The sequence below is a fragment of the Alligator mississippiensis genome, chromosome 2 (genome assembly GCF_030867095.1).
Source record: "Alligator mississippiensis isolate rAllMis1 chromosome 2, rAllMis1, whole genome shotgun sequence".
Classification (NCBI taxonomy): domain Eukaryota; kingdom Metazoa; phylum Chordata; order Crocodylia; family Alligatoridae; genus Alligator; species Alligator mississippiensis.
In genome coordinates, this window is record NC_081825.1 from 135,179,413 (window position 1) to 135,202,886 (window position 23,474).

Genomic DNA, 23,474 nt, shown 5'->3' on the forward strand with positions numbered 1-23,474 from the left:
AGCAAGCTAGCAGATATCCTTGGCTTTGTCATGCTCCAAGTACTCAAAAATGTTTACATGACATTTTCTGGTGCCCGAGGATATCTTTTTGCTTATGGTGTGGTCCACACAGGCTGCGGCTGTGCTCTCTAGCCACCTCAGGCAGGCAATTTTAGGACTCAGGTTTCATACTGCAGAGCAAGGGCACCTCATGGAGTTCCCCAGGTCAGGGCCAGGCATACGGAGCTGTTGTCTTCCAGGATCAGGCCCCCGAAGCTACAGTAGTGGCAGGAGCCTGATCCTGCAGGATAGCAGCCCTAGGCGGCATTTGTACCTGCCAATGAATTGGGTCATCTGTGCTAGAACACATCCCAGCACAGTTGATCCTGGAACCAAAAATGATGTCTGTTTGTAGCCTGAATGAAATGCACCTTTGTGCAAGGAACAGCATAAACATCTAAGCACCATTCTTGACCTCAAAGGAAGTTGATGTGAGATTTGAATATATTGGTATTGTGTTGGTCCATCTTCCCAGATAAATCCAATACCTAGGTCTGCCTAAGAACTGAGAGTCATTCTTTTTCTCTTTCTTTTAGTGCTGCAATTCTCCATCTTGATACCTCTTTTTTTCTCTAGGTTTTTCTGACAGAATACACTGGGCCTCTTCTAATCTACTTGCTGTTTTACATTCGTCTCGCAAGTATATACAATGAACAGGAGAGTACTAAGAACTTTCGCCATCCAGTAGTTCAGTAAGTGAGACTCATGTGCATGAACTAAATCAAGCAGGATGGTAATCCACTAAGCAATCCAGCTGAATTGATGATGAGACATGGTTTTATTTGATCCAGGGTAAGACAGTTTTGTCACATGCACGTGAGTGCACAAATGCATTTTGTGGTGCCTAAAAGGCTTTCTGTGCCACAAAATGCACCCTGTGCATGTGATTTGGTTCTCTGTGCTGCATATTTGCAGCTTGGAGCCAAATTTAGATACAAGAAAATCTCAGTATCAAAAAAAGTGTGCTGAAAAAGGTGGGGCAGTGGACATGGCAATAGCATGCACTTCTTGAAACCGGAGCCTGGCTGGCCCGAAGCATTCTCAGGCTACCAGTCAGGCTCTGCATGCCTGGACTGCTGCTGTTGGAGCCCTGGGAGTCCTCCAGGACTCCAAGTAAGGTTTCTGGGGCTAGCCCAGGTGCTAGCCACAGCCTTCCTACCACCTGGAGCATTTTTCCCCATGGCAACCCCACATGCAGGGGCAGGAACCATGTGTTATTTTCAAAAGACCAAGGAGTTAAACTTATAGAACAATAAAACTTATTTATTCAGAAAGCCTTCTTAGACTACTCCTCTGCTGTTCCTTGCAGTTCCCTCCTGCTGTTGCTAGGACAATATAACAACTTATACATAACACTCTTAAAAGTATCCACACACACTGGGGCAAAAAACCAGCAGCACGAATTTTGCTGCTGCTTTTTTCCCTGCAGCAATTGCATGGCCCCGCTCATGGGGATGCAGCCTTTGATGCTACAATCCTTCCATACCCAAAGGTCTCTGGAGTCAATGAGAATTTCAGGGTATTATTTTTTTAATGATTTCTATTATGGTGGTACCCAGAGACCACATCTATCATTAGAGTTCTAGTGCACTAGGCACTGGCATAGACCTAATAGGAGGCACTCCATATCTTGAATTATTTAAAACCTGAATATACAAGCTGGCTAGAAGAGAAGAGACAGAAGCAAACTAGAAATGACTTGCTCCAAGTTATGCTTTATATCAGTGACAGATCAAAATGTAAACACAGAACTTGGGAACTGTTCACTAGACCAGAGTGCCTTTCAGATACTAAATTAATTCTGGATCAGGTTAATAGAAGTACAAGGACAATAGGAGATTAATGGCACTGGTCTTCAGTACAGACAGTACTAGCTTCAAATGTACTCAGAAAGAGAAGGTGTTGTCAAAGGCTGAGAGGACAAAGAAGAACTTTCAAGAACTGATGATAAATGGAGGAAGAGATGTTCAGAAACATCTAATGGAGAAAATAGCAAAGAGTTCAGCAGTTAAGTTTCTGCTTTTAAATCTTAGAGATAGATACGTTTGAAAATTCCACTCCCTTAAAGTGAGGCTGTTCACCAAAACCAAATGGGACCCACCTAAGAGTGCTGAAGGACTTTAAGAATTAAGCTACAGACCTTCTAACAAATACATTAAATCACTTTTTAAAATAGAATAGGCCACTATGTCAAAAGATTATTGAGAGGCAAATGTACCTATATTAAATAAAATATCTGGAAATTACAGAAACTTAATGAAGTTTATGTCCAAACGTGATAAACTGACTGAGACAGCATGACAAATAATGAAGCTCAGAAGATTGTGATGTGAAAAAGGGCAAACAGCTTGACAAAGGAAAATTGTGCCTTAATCTATTACAATGCCAAGAATATATAAACAAAACTAGATAAAAGAGAACCTTCTGTCATAATTTATTGAGACTTCTTAAATCTTTGAAAAACTTCTTCAAAAATGCCATGAAGGACACTAAGTAGTCATGGGGTGAGAGACAGAGAATGGCTAAGAATCAGACAGGCAGATTTTTGAGAGAGACAGAGGGGACTGAAATTCTCAATAACTAGTCAAATTTAATTTCTTCTGAATTTTACATTTGTGTTCCCCATGTTGGGCCCAGCAGGGGAGTTTATATAAGCAGGAGAATAAAATGAAATATTATTACTGCCATTTCACAGATGGGGAAACTTCAGCAAAGAGAATTTGAATGCATTGGCAGAGCTGTGACTAAGACCCCAGAACAGTTCCCCAGCTCCCACTCTGCTGCCATGAGACAACCTTTCCACCCTGAGTTGTACACTTAATAGGAAATAATATTTTGAAAAGAGCCAAGGAGCCAAAAATATCCCTGCATTATTTGGGGGGTAAAGTATGAGAAGTCTTCCTGATCTGTTTTAAAGGAGTTTTTTGGCATCCCTGTTAGAAACCAAAGATTTTTTTTTAATTCCTAATGAGAATCAAAGTGTTATTCAGCCTTCTGTAAAACCATTAATTAGCTGATTTTTCTGAGCTCCCCATTTCTCTGATTTAATTACTTCAAAATTGTTTAATCTTTGACTTTTATTGAGCAACTTGTATGGTAGCCAAAGTATTTGAAACTCTACACACTGAAAATCACTTTTCATTTGTGTCTCATAATTGGCTTTCGATGAGATAGGCACTGCTAGTTCAGTAAATATAACCAAGATAAAATGCCACCATGAATCACACTTGACATTTGTTTTTTAAACCCAGTCTTTATGAGCTGCAGCTCATTCTATGAAGCAAATCAGGAGTACTGGTTATTGTTTCATAATCAACTTCAAAAGAGAATCAGTATAATAAATTCTACAACAATTACCTCATTCCATTGTAACTCAGAACAAAAAAGCCATCACAATGGATTAACTTTGCAACAAAATCACATTTTGACTCTGCAAGGAAATGAAATACAGACTACCTCTGTGTTGCTACTGTAGTTACTAAAGGACAAGCAAACCATTCAGAAGCTATTCAGAATGTTCTCAAATGTCAGATACATCCTACAAGAGCATTAAGAAAGCCTGAAGAGGTGGGATACATCTGTGCAAAATGTAGTAGACATTTGCCTGTACACACAGCTGTACTTTTTAAATGTACCATCAAGCTGTGTACTACACTGAGCTTGATGAACCCTTTTTAAATTCAAGGCTAATAAAAGTTATTTGCTTCCACTATAAATGGATGTGACTTTATAAAACACTGTAAAAAATATTCTATTAATCTCTGGATTTAGATGTTTCAACTAAGGCAAAGATTAAGGCCTGAGATTTCATCTTGATTCTCCGGTTCAGAAATATTGCTCCTTATTTTTTTCTGTAGCAATGAACTGTGATATATCAGAAAATATGGTTCGGAAACAAAAAGCAGACAGAAAAAACAACATTTCATATTCCTTCTTTTCTCTTTTCTCATTGTTTATTCCAGCTTGGCCTGCTTCTGTCATTGTATACACTATATCCGAAATCTTCTGGAGACGTTATTTGTTCACAAGTTTTCCGGAGGGCATACTCCTCTGAAAAATATGATTAAGGTGACAATTATATTTATCATTTTTATGTAATAGAGAGAAGTTCTTCATGTTAAAGGGACCTTGGAAGAAATAAAAAAGGAAAAAGATTTCTTTTCTAGGTCTGGTAATTATGTTCAGTTCACAATATAAATACATTTAAAGACCCAAGGCCAGCTGTTCCAATGAAGTAGACCGAGGTGCATCCAATAGCTTCCACAGAGCTGGATCACTTTTGATTTATGCCACCTGAGGAGCTGACTTTCAGTGCCCCATAATGTTTTTCAGACTGAATGGTGTTTGTAGTTTTGCTGTTACAATGCAAGGAATAGAATACATGCATGGTACCAGTGATAAATATACCCTTGCCCTGAAATGAGACATCCTTGTCCTGAAAAGCTTAAAATCTAAATAGAAAAAAGGACTTTTATCCTCATTTTAGAACTGGCTGGAGGATGGAGGAGAGGGTGTGGGGGAGACAGAGGTGGGGAGAGAGGGGTCTGCCTTACATCACATAAAATTACATTGGTAAAACTAGAATCAAGGTCTTCCAAGTCTTAGTCAAATACCCTGAGTGTGTATCCTTCAATTCCACATGCTCCATTATTAACCAATTTCTATCCACATGGAACAAGAAATAAAGATCTTACATTTCAAGCCTTTCATCTAGGTTTAGGGTTTTAATGAACAAAGAATATAACTATATATAGGTGGGCCTAGTATAAAAGGGCTCATTTAACTCTCTGTTAAGCATTTTAATTTAATTCTTATTTTGGATTTAACTGAGTTTATTTTTAAGAGACTCATATTAAGTTGTTTTTTTTTTTATCAATGAATCATTGAATAATAGCACTGTGGTCATCTTGTCTCAGAAGTCAACTAGAAAAATGAATATGAAGTTGTAATTTGTACTGACTTTCAATTTTACTACCTAAAATGTATCCCTATCTATTCCAGGGATGTGCCTTTTACTGGGGATTCACTTCTTGGATTGCTTACTACATCAACCATCCACGATACACTCCACCAAGTATGTATAACTACAACATAAAATTGACATTGTTCTTAATTTTTTTCTTAGTTTAAATTTGCTTCCAAATCAGTTGGAGTTCAGACCTTGACTTCATTGGGCACATAATCAGATCATTAGCATGCCCAAAGATAGGCTTACATTTACTTGTCAGGAGAAAGATTAATATAAGTGTCACAATCCATCTACATCTTCAAACATATGTCACTGTTTAATGCCATTTAATCATGACAGAGTTTTGTAAATATGAAATATTAGCCAATTGAAGGAAACAGAAAGATCAATGCATTATACTCATCTCTGCAATATGTTTCCACTAAAAATTCACAGGGGAACTAGAGCTGGCTGATTTTTTTGTTTTAATTACAACATTTTTCTATGATATAGAAAAAGCCTTTTTATGAAAGCTAAACTTTATGTGAAACTGATAACACTTGGTAAGGTATTTTCAACAAAAATGTAGAAATAAAGCAAATGGACATTTTTTCTTCTCTTTTGCCCATTCAGCCTTCAATCATGATTGTGTTTTTTCTTATTGTGCAACATGGTTACAAAAGTATTCTTTATTTGTAAGTTGTTGGGGTTTTTTTTAACTTTTCAGTCACTGGACACTTTATTTTTGCTAAATTCTTTATTTTATTTTGCTGTATATTACTTTCCCCATTTCATTTTGCTAGCACACTATCACTGCATTTGCCATTTCTTCTCTTTGTTAATCCTTTCCTTTGAGTTTTGGGAGGATCCAGGAATTGTGCTGCCAGTCATGATAACTAAGTGGATTTTTTGGTAGAATAAAGTTTCCCAAAATGCACTTTTTACTTAAAAAATTAATTTTGATTAACATTGATTTGTTTCTCAAAATGTCACTTTAAATTGGTATGCAAACTGGCAGCAATGATTTAAATTGCTTTATGAGACCCATGTTCAGCCCTTAGAAGTCTGAGTCATTAAGTCAGTAGGTCCTGAATACACTGTCTATTTGCTGGGGTGCTCTTCCCACCAAATGGAACGCGATCATCAAATTCTGAGGCCAGAAATCTTGAAAATCCATAAAAGGCCTGAGAAATGAGGCTTGTAGGATTTCAGGGGCACAGAATTGACAAGGAAGACAGGTAACTGGAAAAATTGCATGCAGAAATAAACCCATTGAACAGAGTTGGCAAGGGCATTCGGTTAACAGCCACAGGGTATGCCTACACGTGCTATTAATTCTTAGTAGGTTTACTGTGCAGTAAAAATACTGCTCAGTAGGCCTACCGGGTGAGCACGTCTACACATACTCCCTCTTGGAGCAAATTTCCTCTGCAAAAGAGCAGCCTGGAGAAGCTGCTCTGCCCTCCTGCAGCAGTCAGGGAGAGCTTCAGACTCCCTCTGGATGCTAGCCCGGGGCTGACAGGGAGCACGGGGCCAGAGGACAGCTGTCCTGGACCCATACACTTCAAGAGGGGTTCTGATGTGCATGAGGTGGAAGAGCTGCTGCTGCAGAGGTATCCCACCCTGTGCACATGGGGAAAAGCCTTGTGCCCAGCAGGGCTTCCCCACAGAGCCTGGGGCTGGGTGCAACCTGTTCTGTTCTGGGACAGGTCCCAGCCAGCTCCTGGGTGGGCAGGGAACTCTTCTGGTGCAGGCAGATCCTGTCCCTGGCTCTGTGATTGGAGCGGTGGAGCAGGGGCTGAGAGATTGCTTCCTGCCCCAGGAAGCTGCCTGCTGCTGGGGCGGGCTCTGAACTTGGAGCCCAGGCCAGGACAATGTCCCCCCTGCCCCAATTGCAGAGCTGGGGCCAGGAGCTGCCTTCTGCTGGGGCAGGGGGATGCTGTCCCACCCCAGGCTCCCAGCTCAGAGCCTGACTCAACAGCAGCAGGTAGCTCGCAGGGGAGGGGATTGCTTTCCTGCTGCCTGCTGCCCAGGCTGACTGGGAACAGTTTTTCTCCCGGTCTGTCATCTACATGTGGACTACTGCAGTCACTACTGCATGGTTAATTTGGAGGTAGCAAATTTGCAGGTAGCAAATTAACTCTGCAGTTAAATAATTGACTGTCCAGTAAGTGTTTACATATGTAGACAGTGACACTCTACTGCACAGTCACTTAGTGAACTGCACAGTAAAGTGTCTTGTGTAGACGTGCCCACAGGGTCACTAATTGCAGCTATGTGGATCACCCTGGGGAGATGCTGTAGCATCCTGCTGTTCAGACAAAGGAGAAGCAAAAAGACATGGTTTTGGGAACGCAGGCAGGAAAGGAAAAGAAGATGTGAAACAATGAAGGGGAAAGCTGTGGGAGTACTGGGACCCTCTTAGATGTCCATGGTACAGCAAAAGCTGTGTTAACCAGCACTTTATTAGCCGGAAAACTCTATTAACCAGGATCTGAGGAACGCTGTAAAAGCGAAACTGGAAGTACCACTTTTGGGGGACTCCCTGTTTCACCACTGTGAGCTGAGTTTTTCTTTGCCCCTTTTTTGGCCCACTGCCCAGGGCAAAGCAGCCTGCATGGGGCAAAGCAGCCTGCACAGGATCCCCTTCCCTGTCCCCCGGCACACTGACACTGGGTAGTACACCAGACGGTGCACATTTGATTAACCAGAATATTTGATTAACCAGCATCCCCCATTCCCAGGGGATGCCGGATAACAGAGCTTTTGCTGTACTATACTGTAGTGATGTCTTGGAAAAGAAGTGAAGCAGAGGGGAGGTTATTGAAATGGTCAGGCTGAGTGGCAGATAGTGGTATTCTCTGACGTTTTGGTGCTTAAAAATAGACAGGCTGTACCTCATATTCTCTGGTGGTGGAAATATTGTGACTAGTAACTAAAGCACCAATATAAGACACAGGAATCCTGACTTCTCATCCTGTTTCTGCCACAAGCCTCTTGGCTAACTTTGGCCAAATCACTTCATCTCTAGCTGTGTCCTTTTCAATAGTCTTAATTAATATCAACCACCTTTATAATGGACTTTGATATCTACAAATGAAAACACTATATCAAAGCTAGGTAATGGTTTTATTTAACTAGCATCAAAGAGCACTGTAATTTACCAGAAAACATTTAGTAGTTGCTCTGTATACATAACATGTAGTATGGTTTTTCTTCTTCATAGTCCCTGAGGAGTATAAGTGGTTCTGACCTTCTGTACCAGGGCAAATTATGCAAATTTTTGCACAGATTAAAATGTATCTTAATTTTATTTTATTCTATTTTCTAGCATATGGCAACAGACAAGTTATGTTTGCTGCCCTCGCTTTCCTGGTATGTATAGAAATAGGAATTAAAGATGATTGTGCTATAAAAAGGTTCATTATTTGTCAAGAAGATTACTGCTGTGCAAGCGAACCTTAGTGCTGAATCCCTGAGGCATATCATTAGTCCTATTGATGCCAATAGGTCTTTTGTCATTTCTAGGGCAGGAACTGTTCTAGTGATGTTTGCGCACAATACCTAGTTATTGATGCCCTGCATCCTATATAACATCTTTTTGCATTATTTCACCATCATCATCATCATCATTCTTATTCAGATTTCAAGAAAAAGTTTAAGGTTTAGGTAAATAAATATAATAATTCTTCAAATGCAAAGGTAAACACACTTTGCAAGTATATCTCAAAAGGACTTCTAATCATGTCGTGTACCCTAAATAGCATGTCTACTAGCACTTGGCAGTAGTTAAAAAGGAATACCCAGGTGCTGCAGTGAATGAAGAGTAGCCAAGAGTTACTTTTCAAGTTTACTCCTTTTGTTGTATGGACTGGGGTACCACCTTTCTGATACTCACAGACGCTAATTATACTTGTACCAAGTGGAGCTATCTCAGTGCAACTGCTTCAGCAAATCAGAAAAAAAGGTCAAAACTACATTTTTACTCAAAAAAAAAAAAAAAAGATGACTGTGTCACCATTGTTATTTTCATGGCCTGTCATTATTGGGTCCCATGAATGGCTAAAAGCCCTAAAAAATGGTCTTACTGCTTGCAGCTTCCAGGTCTCATGGACCTCTTGAATTTCTTTTTTCATATAAATATATTTTATGCCTTCTCTATACTTTATATGATCTGGAAAATCTAGGAATTGTTGGCCATCCAATATGTTAACACTCTCAAAATTCAGATCCTTAAGGGGCCTAATTCAGGAAAACGTTCTGTTCATATTATTTTCATGATAATGAAATATAGATATAGATCAGCTCTAATTTTAAATAAGGGCAGTATTTGTTTTATGCTTATTAGCTCTATCAACATAGGGTCACTCCAAGATCACTTATGGACAACTTGGTATTCTGTTACCAGATGTATATATGACTATATACTCAGACTGGGTATGCACACTAGCAAAGTATGAGAGACTGCTTGCCTGGTAAGCTGGAGAATACAGCTTCTAGATCCTTGCCCTAGCCAGAGGGGCCTGAACCCAGCTTTTACAGACAAACTTCCCAGTCTAGTGCTTTAACTTCCATGCCACAGGTTAGGTATTATAAAGGCTACCCTCTGACACTCCTTTTGAAGCTGAGCCACCTCCTCCTGTACTGGAAAAAATGAATGGAAGGCAGTATACAGTGGCAAGCTTCAGTCTCACTGGGCACATCCCCATGAGCACATACGTGCATTTCCTAAGGGACAAATAGCAGCAGCACATATAATAGCAGCAGGTAGGCTAGAGGAAGCTGGGACCAGCACCTGTGCTGTCCCCAGCAGCCTTACCTGGGGTCTTTGTGGTCTCCTGGGGCTACAACAACAGCGATCTGGTCATGTGGAGTCTGGCCAGTAGCCGGAGTGTGGCTCTGGCTGGTCAGGCTCCAGTTTCAGGTGGCGCACACTGCTGCTGTGTGCACTGCACCACTTTTTTTTGGCACATTTTTTTTGGTATCTAAATTTGCCTCCACACTGCAATTGTGCAGCACAGCAAACAGATTAACATGTGCCATTTGCTTTTTGTGGTGCCTCAGAAGGCTTTGAGGTACCACAAACTGCATATTCCCATTTGTGGGGATGTGGCCCCTGGGAGCAACGGCCCCAACTAGATGCAGGGCCCCTTCCTTAACAGGTCAGTGGTTACCTCACTTAGCTACCCACCTTCCAGGTTGTTCTTTCCTCCTGGCCTCACATATCCAGGAAGCCAGCATCTAAAAGAGTGCTAGAAGAGGGCCTAGGTAATGGTTGACCTGTGGTCCTGGTGGTTACAATACTATGCCATGCATTCAAAGCGACCAAATTCAAACCCTCTCTGCTTGATGGAGGCTGAAACGAAGTACTCTGGCTTCCCTATCCACTCAACTAATGCAGGGGAAAGATGGGAGATCTCACTAATCATGGACTTTGATCAATTATACTTTGGTGCAACTAAGGCTGCTATGCTTGCACAATGGCTGATGTACATCCCTGGTTCTGTATGCAGCCAACTGGCATGCCCAGTCTGCACATGTATGTAGTTGCATAGGATTACACATCTAGGAACAGAATTCCTACTTGCACATAAGTGCTGAAGGCATTGTGTATACACTGTTAAAAGCAACCCCTTAGATGTCCAGGGAAGGAATAAAATGTTAGCCACAGTGATTACAAAATTCTACTTGAGACTGAGATGTTATTGTGGTACATTGTGTGGAAACACCTAGTGAGAGACAGTCCGTACACTAAGGAGTTTATAAACTATGTTAAAAAAATACAAAAAAATTAAAAAAAAAAATGGAGGCAGGGAAGTAGAGAGAAAATGGCCCAACAAGTTAAGAGCAGTGTGGGACTAAAAGCTGGGTCTCCTGAATACCAGTCCATTGGCCTGTCCAGTGAACTACAGTGAGTACAGCAGGCATAATGGCCCAGAATGAGACATCAGCTAGCTCCTGTTCCTGCTTCTGCTAATGAAAAGGCTTATGTCCAGATAGAAAAATGATGGTGAATCCTGAAACTTTTTTTTCGAAAATTCATTAAATCAATTTATTGCTGAGCATCCCAGAAGTGTATCTCTTGTATTCTCCTGTAAGCTAATGGGATTCCATAGATACTTGCTTCAGCCACCAAAGGTGCAGTCCTGGTTCTCTTGTTGTCCCTGTGAGCTTTTGCCACTTACTTCATTAGATCCTGGATTTAACCCCAGATTGTTTCTAGATGAAGGATTTTCTAGGTTTCTTGAGTTCTCATGATGGGTTTGGAATAAATTTCCTTTGGAGTACCTTAATATTTAAACAAAATATTTTTGTTCTTTTCAATGAAGTTGTTTTGTATTATTCGAAATATATAACAGCGTGTTTTAAAATGTTTTGCAGATATGTGAAGCTGGAAATCATTTTATCAATGTAGCTTTAGCTCATCAAAATCACTCAGGTCTGTCCTTTTCTTTTCCTCACTGGCTGATTCAAACAGAATTGCATGTGACCTATCAATCTTTTCTGATATATAATAATTTAAGTGCCCGTGACCAGAAAATAAAGAAAGATGAATGAGGTACCATGTTATCATTACAGGATCTTCTAAATAAATGTGGTGACAAAGAAATACTAGAAACACTGTTGCTTGCTGTTTCAAAGCATGTAGAAAATTTGTCTTAATTATAAAGGTACAACATTCAGCTATAGATTCAAGTGTTTTAAAATATTCCTTCGATTGACAATGAAAGATTTAGTTTTAATGATGTTTTAACAAGTACTAAAATAATTTGCATGTATATCTGTGCATGTGTTGTTAAAGCATTCTCCAAACCTCTTTCATAAGAGCATTTTACCTGGGAATAGGGCTAATAGCTTCACCATTTTTCTAGAAAGTAAAATCTGTTCCTTCATCATCATATTTTCAATTGTATGTTCCCATTCCAGAAAACATTTATGTACATACTGAAATCAGCCTCTACTCAAGAAAGCACTTAGTCATATGCTTAAGATTAAACAGCTGCTTAAGTACTTTCCTGAATGGGGAACATGCTGTGCAGTAGAAGCAACCAACAAGCTTATTTATTTACAGACAAAGCATCATTTATAAATATCATCACAGTGTGGACAGCGTTATTATCATTGTGAGAGCCTGCTGGGTTGCATTTTACAACTAGCAACATTATTACCATAGAACAAAAATATCAGGTTCTGCAATATGCGATTTCTTATTATTATTTTTAGTATCACCATAAGGCACTTTCTTTTTGAATATTGACTATTTTCCTGGAAAATTCTACCTGCATTTATATGCTAGGGGAATTGTTCTTTTAATAAGGCTAGGAGTTTCAAATGGGGGCTAAGTTACTTAATCATCCAGTTTCTATTGACTTTCTGAAACTCTCCCAAACATTGTTCTTCTTGGAAGGTCATCGATACATACCTGGCAGCCCTGTTCATCTTCATAATACCAATATTTGCAGTGTGTCAGTTGTGGGGTTATATCCAATAGCAATTTCAGGTATTGGTCCTGCTGGTTCTTCCATGGAAGAGAGAAGTCCAGTGTTGGGAACATTCCTCTGTGTATGATTAAAATGAGTATTTGAAACTCATGCAACTCTGTGCCATAGGACTTGGGAGATGTTACACTTAAGGTGTGATTAAACAGCTAATGGAATCTTAAATAGTAACCTGATCACATGTTCAGTTGAGTAATGGCATGATAAAATAGGAAACAAGCCACAAAATTATTCCACAAAATGTGTAACAGTTTCATGGCTGTTTTCCATCACACCTTAAACTGAACTTATGTCAGGGTAGGCCCGCCAGGCAGCCTGATGCCAGCTGCATGACAGAGCTTGGTTGACAGCACCCCCTGTGCACACAGGCTGACAGTCATGCAGTGCGTGTAGATGTATCCCACTGTTTTCTGGGTGCTGAGTCAGGGGACCTCATCAGCTGGGTCTTGATACTTTCCTGCCACAGGGAACCTGGGATGCAGAGAAGTTCCCTGATCCCCAGTTTTCCATGTGCCAGACCTTTAAAAACTCTAGATGCAGTGCAGGTGCTCACATGATTTTCTGACATGCCCAGCTCATGGGGATCAGGTGAGGTTTTCTGACAACCCAGAGCCCAGGGCTCTGGGAGCCAGTTGGAGACTCCGGCATGGTCTCTGGGCCAAGACCAGCAATCAGTTGATCTGCCTTGGGATACTACTGGAGTCTTAAACTAATTCCATGGAGGTTCCAAGGTTGAGACTGACAATCAGTTTATTGCCGTTCCCAGGCCTATGTCTCTGGGCTTCAACTTACTTGTGCAGGGGGAGCCTGGAATCCTGATCCTGAATCTATACTGGCAAGGAGTAATAGCCTGATTTGGATCTGATCCCTAATCCCAAAATTGCACCTCCTGCCACACATAGCAGGTATGGCAAGAGGTGCAATTGTTGGGATTGGGGAACAGATCTCATTGCACCATTAAGTGAATGGGTGTCAGGGGCCTTGCAGGTGCTTTTTACCTGAGAATGTGAGTCTGTTGGAACCCTTGCTAAAGAGCTATAACTCTTTAGTTTAAGCTGTAGAGATCCATGCTATCAATCCCAGAGTAGAGCCAGGCAGAAAGGTTTTTTTCCACCACACAAACTCTTTTCTAGTCTGCACTAGGATAAAAACAAGATTAAAAAAATAAATAAAAGGATAAAGACAATCCTGCCATTAGAACCAGGCAGCTAGACTGTGGGAGGCAGAGGATCACAACAGAGCTTCAAGTCTGGTCTGAATCAGGAAATGCAAGGTCTTACTCCTGTGTCTTCCATATAACGCGCTAACACCAAAGCTACCAGGTATGCTGGGTTGGACTGGTTCTGAGTCCCTGACCAGAACTTCAGCCCTGGTCATAAGAAGCCTTTTCTTTCAAAATGAGCACACGTTTCCAAGGAATTTTTTGGTCATTATGGGTGGGTCCAGATGAGTGCACATGTGCTTGTCCTAGGGAAGGACCCGTGCACACATGCTCTGTTGCACAGCAAGTTTCAACAGCGGCAATCTGGCAACAGGGAGCCTGGCTGGCAGCTGGAATGTGGCTCTGGCTGTCCAGGCTCTGGTTTTAGGTCTGAGGGCTCTGGATCTACATGTGCGGTGTATGCAGTGTGTTGCTCTGCAGATGGGTCCGCAGTGCCGCATACTGCATGTGAGTGCTCATTTGGATGAGCCCTCAGTCTGTATTTTGTGAAAATAATTTTTTTTTCAGAAAAAATTGTGATCAGCCAGCTGCACTCTGGAGGTGTATTGTGGACCAGTTAAAGTGGTGAATGCCATCACAATAAGGCTGTGTTATCCTATATATCTTCCATAATAAAATTGTTTTGAGAAGTTTTTTTTTCTTCTTCTTTCCAATAGGAAATAAATCCTATTTTCCAAGCCCAACCTACAACCCTTTCACGTGGCTGTTTGCATTGGTTTCCTGTCCCAACTACACATATGAGGTATGTGACTAACTTGTACGTGAATGTAAAGGATGGATTGGTCACATCCCAGGCTAGGATGCCATGTTTGAAACCTCACTCATAGCAAACTCTTCATATGTTGAGTGTACTCTGGACACTTCAGCTTGTTTCTTATTACACAATCTTCTCCATAAATTCTCAAGCACCTCTGCCTTCATGGCATGCTGCACCTTGCCCATCCCTCATACTGAGCTACTCATCCCTTCTCTCCCATTCAGACTTTTTCCAGTGATTGTCATACACGCTATGCTCTACCTTGCAGATGATTGTATCAATCTCACCTGAAGTATTGAAGAGCTACTTTTTAGCCAGCTACCCATTCCATTACAACTACACTTCCAGTGCCATTACACTCTAGCCCTGTTACAGTTGGAGATATTGGGAGCTGAGCACTTTTGATAACCCTTTTCTTTATTCCCTCATAGCATTCATTTAACACTTCTTTCTTTGTAACAGATTGGGTCTTGGATTAGCTTCACAGTGATGACACAAACACTGCCAGGTAAGTTTAAAACAGTCATGGAAGTGAGTTAGATATGAACATTATTCGTGTAGGTGAATTTTATAACATTTGTTGTTTCCCCACATAATAGTATATGATTTATCATTCCTTTTCAGTCACTCAGAAGTTAGACTCATAAATCTTTTTGACCTGCCTATCTGCATCTCAGACACCTAAATTACTCAATAAATCCAACCAAGACAACCTCCTCAAAGCATTTCTTCTTCCTCTATTTACTGGTACAGTTTGTTACAACAAAAAAGATCATGACTCTCTTCACTAATCAGTATCAGCACAATAAGCAAATGTTTCCAAACAGTCCTGACTTTTCTGATTCATTTTAAGTGTTCAGACTTTAGATGGCTGGTAGCAGGTATGTTAACCGTGTTCTTGTCTTTTTATTTTTTCCTCTGGCATGCTACCTTTTGAAAGGCTGAATTGTTTCATCAGGGCCTGAACACAATGAACATTTAAGTCCAAGGGGGAATCTTGAATCATTTCTATGGCCACAGTATCAGGCACTTAACACAAGAATGTTAGATTCCAACCATCCTTCCCAGAATAGAGCATATTAGTCCTGTTCATGAGGTTCTTGCTATATTTCATTGGTGAGAGCATACCTAACTTTAAAAATATGAGTACTTCCAGTGAGGTCCATGGGTTGCATTTTATTTTTTTCCTGAGCTCCTAAGCTGTTATTCTTTTGTTACTTGCATTTCTATAAGATTTCTATTCCTGCATGCATACCCCTGCACATGTAAATGACTAAAGATGCACGTTAGCAGCCATACCCCATACATGTGCTCTATGTATCTGCTATTCTTTTGTCTTGGTAGCTCACTGTAACAGGGGGCTTCCTCGGGGCCAGTCTACCAATGACCTTCCCACCTGTTTCTGGGCCAACCACCTGCCTCCTTACTTGCCACGCCTTGATGATAATGTTGTTAATTAGGTGGGAGGCTGCCCATTTCTTGCCCTGATGCCAGGGGCTGCTATCTGAGGCTCCATTCCTCCCCTGCTCTGCAGCCCAAGCCTCGCAGATGGCATCCACAGTTCTTAACCTCACGGGCCCCACACTGGGCCCTAGAATCCTCCCCTATATGGACCCCAACTGGATCCCTCCAGTCAGGCGGTCTACTCCACCTTCATTTGGGACTGCATAGCTCCCTGAACTCTCTCTCCTGTCGGGTGTGGCCCCCACCCCAGGACCTTTGGCCACACAGGCCCTGGCCTCACCTCAAAGGCCAGTTAGAAACCCCAGGCCCTCAGCTCTGGACATCCCTCACGGTGGGCCCCTGGCCCTTTTAACTGTTCTGGTCCTGGCCACAGCATTGACCAGTTGAGGGTATTCTAAGTCAGGCTTCAGAGTCTGTAGCCCACTCTCTAACCTGGGTCCGCCTTCTTGGCTTACCACGGGGTAACCCACCCGGTTGTGGGAGCTGGGGTTATTTAGGTGCCCTGACCTGCCTTTCACCGGGGTGGTCACTGGCCTAGCATTTCCTGGGGGCTCCCACACCACTGAGAGCCCCACCAGACTACCCACTCCTGGCAGGGTGCAGTTTTAGGTCATGCCCGAGACCAGGAGCCTCCAAACCATCCCCTTAAGCTCTTGTCCTTACCTCCAGGATGTTGCATGCAGTCCTGCAGCCAGGCAATGTTTTTTGCCAGTAGCAAACTTCTCTATTTATATAGGTGGCCAGATACCTAAAATGACCACCACAATCAAGCACCTGATGGTAGTTGGCTCAGCCCTTAACGTGGCAGGCACCAACAGTGCCGCCACACTCACAAACTGGATACTGAAGGGCATGGGTTTTAGACCCTCCCTTTAGCCATGGTGGATTTGAACCCCTCCCCCCCGCTTTTTTTTTTTTTTGGCTTCCTAGCCTAGTACTCTAACCTACAAACCACACCATAGGTCAGACATTGGTAATGACCTTTTAAAGAATTCCTTTTGAAGGTAAGCCACTAAGGAGTCCCTGGGGGAAAAAAATGGATGGAGGGTGGAAGCTTTTACCTCACTAGAACAACAGTTCCAACTAGAACCCAGTGCTGCCTCCCTTCAAAGTTAGTACTGTCTTCATGAAGGCACACACCTTCTGTTCCATACCTCCTGGCTTCACATAATGCCTCCATTTCTCCCTCTTGTCCAGCTATGTGGCTGGAGGTTGGAGCTCCCCCTGATGGCCACAGGGGCAGGTGGCAGGGCTGCAGGATCTTGTGACTAATTTTAGTGACAAATCTCTGCATGTGTAGACACCTGCCAAAAATCACTTAGGGTATTTATACACATACTTTTTTTGTCCCACAGGACTCTGGAGAACCTCCGCTTCACAGCAAGCAAGCTGAGGCAAACTGCGCTGTGCCACATGCAGTTGTATAAGCAGCAAAATGCATGTTAGTTCACAGAAAATGGTGGCAGTGCATACGTTTTAGGTCAAAAGCACATCACCACCCTTTTCTCAGTTATGACATACATTTTGCTGCTTAGACAACTGCATGCATCGCAGTGCCAGATGCTTTTTGAAGTGCACTGTGGCACTTACATGTGTAAGAATGCCATTAATGTGCATTAAATGCATGTGTAGCCGTGCCCTGCATCTCTGATTAAAGTGCCTAAAGGGAAGGATTTAAGATTTGTACCTGCCTTTTGTGTCTTCCTTTTGGCTAACCCTAGGCAGATTCCTATCCAGCAAACTTGATACTGAGGAGGCCATTTTAAGAAGCCCAACTCTCCCCTTGTATTGTAAATGGAGCCTGGCAACAAGCACAGTGTTCTGGATTCTACTCTGGTGGGCAGGCACTTGCAAGTTAAGCATTGCCATATGTGTAGTACATATTGCATGTGCACACACAAGCAACACAATTTGTTGTTTTTTTTCCTTTGTAGTTGGTGTTTTTGCTTTCCTGATGGTCATCCAGATGTCTTTCTGGGCCCAGAAAAAACACAAGATGTACCTGAAGAAATGTAATACCTATACATACAGGAAAGCAGCCATGATTCCATTCATCTTCTAAGCTCTTTATGCATCAGAAGCCTATATGCACTGTTTGATATCTGACTCTGAGAGTAAATGAGCCATTTCCTTTAGTAAAGAGTTGTAAGACAAGAATGATTGGGTATTTTCTTCAGATAATTAACAAATGCAAATGGGGTGCTCTTAATTAAGTGAAAAGAATATGGCTCTGAATCCTTGCTTTGTATCAGAAGATATGATTTCATTAGATTTTGTGTAATGGAGCTCATTAGGAAGAGAATAGAAAATCCCTCTTGTTAATAGTGGGCCAAATCTTCAACTAGTTTAATTGGGCTTAGCTCTATTTAAAATCAGTGGAACATTGCTGATCTACTCTAGATAAGAATCTGGGTTTTTTAGGTTCATTGTCAAACACTGACCAGATTTTCAGTGTTGCATTGTTGATTCACAGCTTTTATTTTATTAAACACTGCACAAAAGCAGTGAGAGTTGTATAAATCCCTCTAAAAAGTATCATGGAGGAGTCTGGACTTATACAGCATTAATACAGTTAGAATGGCTTTGCATTTTTCTTTGACTGAATCTATTACCGACAGAAAGTTGTACAATTCAAATGGGTTTAAATTGAGCACTATAGAGAAATCTGCCTTTTTTTTTTAGGAGGCAGCCTACTAATTCAGGAAGGGAAACAGTTTCTATGAGATCTCAGTTTTGTTTCTTGCTTTGCTAATGATTTGCCATGGGGACTTGGAAAAGTACCTTAACTCAGATTGTAGACATCCCTCATGGAGTTAGGGTGATACCAAGTATATTTTGATATAGTTTTTTAAATGTAGATCCTCTTCCGAGATGATTACTCTGTTTTTACCTTGCTGTTATTTCTAAAAGAAAAGTACTGGTCTTCTTCAAATATCTGAAAATTCTATATAACATGATTTGCAAATTGGCTGCATCATTTGCACAAATAAACATATTTCTTAGCAGCAAGATTTGCTTGGATTGTAGTGCCATTTAACAACAAAAAGGGTTAGGGTTGCTTCCACACTCATTAGCACTCTAAACTCCATTTCTCCTTTAAGTACTTGTCTTCATGAATGTTCTGTGGTGGGTGCAGATGTGCCACAGGCATTTGAGCTTGGAGACACTTCCAGCCCGTATGGGCACATGAACTTTACCTTTTCTCCACATCTTCAATATGGACATAAACACTTCCTGTTCTTCAGTTCCTTTCATCTCCCTTGGCTTAAGATGGATATTCTACTGCTTGTTCCAGAATAGCCATTAGCCTAGCACCACCTTTTCAAAATCACTATTTTTAAACATTTTTGGTCTCTAGACCTTTTTAATTTTTTTTTTCAGGCATTGGTGTAAGATCACCCAATACAAGATTTTTCGCAGACAGAATCTCCTTTCAGGCTTGCTCCAAGTATCTGCCCAAGGTCATCATAGAATTTCATTTTTGTAAGCAACGCTGCTTGCTGATTTTTTTTCTCCAGATTTCACTTTCTTAGAAACCTCTCTACATATACTTGATGTGAGGTTAGCTTTGTTCTTTCATCTGAACAGGACTAAGTCGTCCTGTAATTTCTATTTTTCTTTCTTTCCATAGCAAAAAGTTAGAGACACAACAGTCTCCACTGAGGCTGCATCCAGAGAAGTCTAGCCATGTGGTATGTGGCGCTGCAGACATGACTGCAGGTGCCACATACTGAACATTCAGCTGTTCTCTGTGCTGCAAGGGAGCAGCATGGGTGTGTGACCCCTGGATATTCAGGGGTTAAAATAACCCATGCAAAAAAAAAAAGTAGAGTGGCGCACGCCTCTCAAAACGGCCGAAGCCAAACTCCAGCTCCCAGTCAAGCTCTGAGTGCCAGGATTGCCACTGCTACATCCCTGGGAGGCCCCTAGAACTCCAGGTAAGGCTGCTGGGGCTAGCCCAGTGTTGGCCTCAGCCTCCCTCTCCATCCCAGGTAACCTACTGCATGCCAGAGTGCATGTGGCGTAGGCATTTTCCAGGGATAACTAGCAGTGGCACAAAGTGTGCCACTGTTAGTTGTCCCCAGAGAACCAAACATCCACGCTCATGTGGGTGCGACCCCAGAGACTGCCTAACTGGCTCTTAGACTGTCAAGTTATGCTAAACAGTTGCTATGATGGGCCTGCTGATAGTGGTCAGAACTCATTCCACCAGAGCTCAATTGGGTTCTTTTGGGAACATCTCTATTCCAAACATCAGCAAAATGCCCCCTGGAGTTTAATGCACACCTTCATCACCACTACAGGAGAACTGTCTAACTTCAGAACAGCTGCAGGCCACAGCACCCCCTCATTTTCATCATACAAGCCACAACAGCCCATCATTTCCATCCTACAGGCCACTCTGTCACACAGCTGTCTCCTCTGTTGGCTACACCTCTTTATCCATGGCATGGGGGAGTAAGAATATGAAAGCTAGAGGAAGGAAGGGAAGCCCAGAGATTCTGGCAGCCTGAGGAAAGAGGCTGTGAGAGCAGCTGGATCAGGTAATGGAGGGGATTGGTGACAACTGGAAGAAATGATGTTTGAAACTGGAGGAAAGAGTAGAGCGCTGAGGATATAAGGGGATGGCAGCCCATGGGCCCTTATTTAAACACTCATGGGTCATACGCAGCCCATAGGCCATCAGTTGGACAGCACTTCTTTAGGCCATTGCAGAGGCTGGTAAAGTGGACAGTACTTTTGGCAAAACAATACTTTCATGACCATTTACATGAAGCTCTGTAGCTTGCATTCATGTGGATTGGGACACTGCCTTGAAGTTGCACATAGTGAAATACGTATGTGGACAAGCACACAAAGACAAAATCAGGCTTAATAGCCTCCAGGTGTCTTAGAGATGTTTTATTTATATGCAACTTCCATATCCTGATCATCCCCATCTCCTGCTGCTTCTCCTTGAAGTCCCTGACACTGTGGGAAAGTGCAGCTAAGAGAAAACAGAGAAGGAGGAAGGACAAACTACCCTTCCTGATCTCAGTGCATAGTATGTGGACAGCAAGTCCATGTGAATGGAATGGCTGGTATTGATTATGTAAAATGTTCTCAAAGCATGAGTGCAAGAGCTGCCTGTACACCCACAGTTCATGTGGGAATGTGCACATGAACAGTGCATTTTAAAGATCTTCAGTAACTGGTAAGTAACTCTTCTATCATGATTTAACTCTTCTATCATGAGTTACTAAGCCATAGCAACAAAGCAAGACAATTTGGGCTTTTACAGGAAACATTATCTTATACCACGGTGTCACGATCAAGTGCTCTAACAAAGTTAATTTATCCAATAAACCAGGTTCATATCCTTCCCCTAATGCCTATTCTAGAGTCTTGTAGTGTTTGTCCTATTAACAACATTACCAATGAGCTATGTGCGTTGACTGTAGAGCCTGCTATAAATAGGCAAGTGAAAGAGCAGCCAAGTCACATTGCATGTTTCAGCAATTTAGCTATGCTGGTAGGTAATGTAAAATATATAGCTGTAAAAATTTGGAAGGAATAACAGCAACTGAGCATAGTTAAGTGAACAGGCTACGGCAAAGAAGGAAATAGGTTTTGGCTGAGGAATTAATTTATGTACTGGCAAAATGGGAAGGCTCCAGGAATTTTTGGCTCTATCTGTATTTTGGTAGACTCATAAATTTCAGTATAAGCCCATATTGAACAAGAGAAAAAGGGAGTGCCATAATTAGCCCATTAAGTTCATAAATAGGCATAGCAATTGCTACAGGCTGTTTGGTTTCCAAGTCATCTACAGAATCAGTAGTGGCATCATGTTTATTAACTAAAGCTGTATGTAAAGTATAATTTCTTTTAATGTTGGTAATGTAAATAAATATTTTCATGTGCTTTTTTTTAAACCTGTGAATAATTAACACCTGGATTTTTTTTCATTGCGCTCAGTAGATACAATAGAGTCGCTCTGAGCAATAAATCAGCTAATATGATGTCCTGCAATAAAGATATATTTTAGGATAAAATATTTGCTATGAATTTTTCTTGCTAACTTTTAATTGGATTCTCCTTAAAGTAACATTTTCCCTAAATAACATATGCATGCTGTGTTGGTAAAAATATCAGGGCATTTCCATTTTCCTTCTTTTAGTAGTTTCTTCTTAGTTGGAGAGTATATTTAATTATATGTTTATCTTGAGGTTGTTTTTTAAAAATTGTTATGGCACTTATCTTAAAACCTTTGATGTGGGTGAGAGCCTGCTTTAAATTTCACAACAATACTCATTTATCTGATCATCTCTTTATTAAAGAGAATAACATTGGTTACAAATTTAAGATTTTATTTTAAGAAATGTTTACAAACTATATTGACATCAACAAACATAGTTGCTCTTCATATGCATTTACCAGATATTTATGTAAAATGAATGGTTCATGAATTATTCACTTTAGTTGCTTCTTAATTTCTGTGTGAGTGATTATTCACCAGACTCAAATTGCATTTTCAGGCAAGCCACTAATGAATATTAGATAGCACCTAATAAAGCTTGCACTTCAAATACCCATTCTTAGAAGAGTAATTGTAAGTATTTTGTGCATTCATAGTCATAGTCATGTAGATCTGGAAGCCCATGCTATATGTAAGATCAATTATATGATCCCAACAATCTTTTTTGTATCATTTAACCAGTTGTAGTTCACATGGCAAAACTGATTTGTCCCATGTGACTTTTTTGTCAAAACACGAAGTATGGCTTTGTAGGTAAAATATATATTCAATTGATGTTTACCATAGTTGGTACTGGAGGATATTGTGGGGAAGGGAAGGGAATATAATTTTGGTTTTGGAAGCCAAAAATATTACCAAAACTGAAAGTGAAAAAAAACCTAATTTTTGGTGATTTTCATTTTTATGCACATATACCATTTTACAAAAATACTTCTCAACAAGTGGGAAGTGTTCATGAAATTTTAAAAAAAGTGTCCTGTAAATTATAATTGGCATTTTTGGATCAACTCTACACATGCTGGTGACACTTTCTCATGATGAAAATTTCTTCAGAAAAAAGAAAAAAAATCTCTTTGGCCCTTACAGGTCACTAGCCCTGAAATATGGGATTACTAAACTCTTCCCACACAGATGTCAAGTTTCTTTTCAGCCCCATTATGGGGATGTGACACACATGAAACCACATATCACATGTATTATTTACTGCTCCAACAACATTGCTACTCTACCCTATTATACCATCCATTCCATAAACTTGGTGAAGTGCTTTTTGAAGCAGTTCAGTTCCTTTTCCCTATTACTTTGTTGAGGAGAATATTCTAGCCCTCTACTCACCTGCTGGTTAGAAACCATTTTAATTTTCAGTCTAAATTTGTTCATGATCAAGTAGTAGCCACTTGATATTGTGCCAATGCTATTCTTTTACTTAGATAGCGCTTCCTATCCCTGATGTTCAGCCCAGCATATGTATGTGCATATTCATGTGTATATATATATGGTGTATATATATGTATGAACATATATAT

General features: G+C 40.9%; 1 protein-coding gene across 1 annotated transcript in view; it reads left to right on the forward strand.

Annotated features, from left to right (window-relative positions):
* TECRL (trans-2,3-enoyl-CoA reductase like) overlaps positions 1-22,240 on the forward strand; it is a 161,251-nt gene extending 139,011 nt beyond the window's left edge. The window contains exons 5-12 of the mRNA XM_006267171.3: positions 616-731; positions 4,002-4,107; positions 5,041-5,113; positions 8,319-8,362; positions 11,369-11,426; positions 14,365-14,450; positions 14,928-14,973; positions 17,864-22,240. Of these exons, the coding sequence (XP_006267233.1) occupies positions 616-731; positions 4,002-4,107; positions 5,041-5,113; positions 8,319-8,362; positions 11,369-11,426; positions 14,365-14,450; positions 14,928-14,973; positions 17,864-17,991 (657 nt within the window). The 3' untranslated portion in view covers positions 17,992-22,240. The remainder of the gene's footprint in view (positions 1-615; positions 732-4,001; positions 4,108-5,040; positions 5,114-8,318; positions 8,363-11,368; positions 11,427-14,364; positions 14,451-14,927; positions 14,974-17,863) is intronic.
* Positions 22,241-23,474: the final 1,234 nt, after the last annotated feature.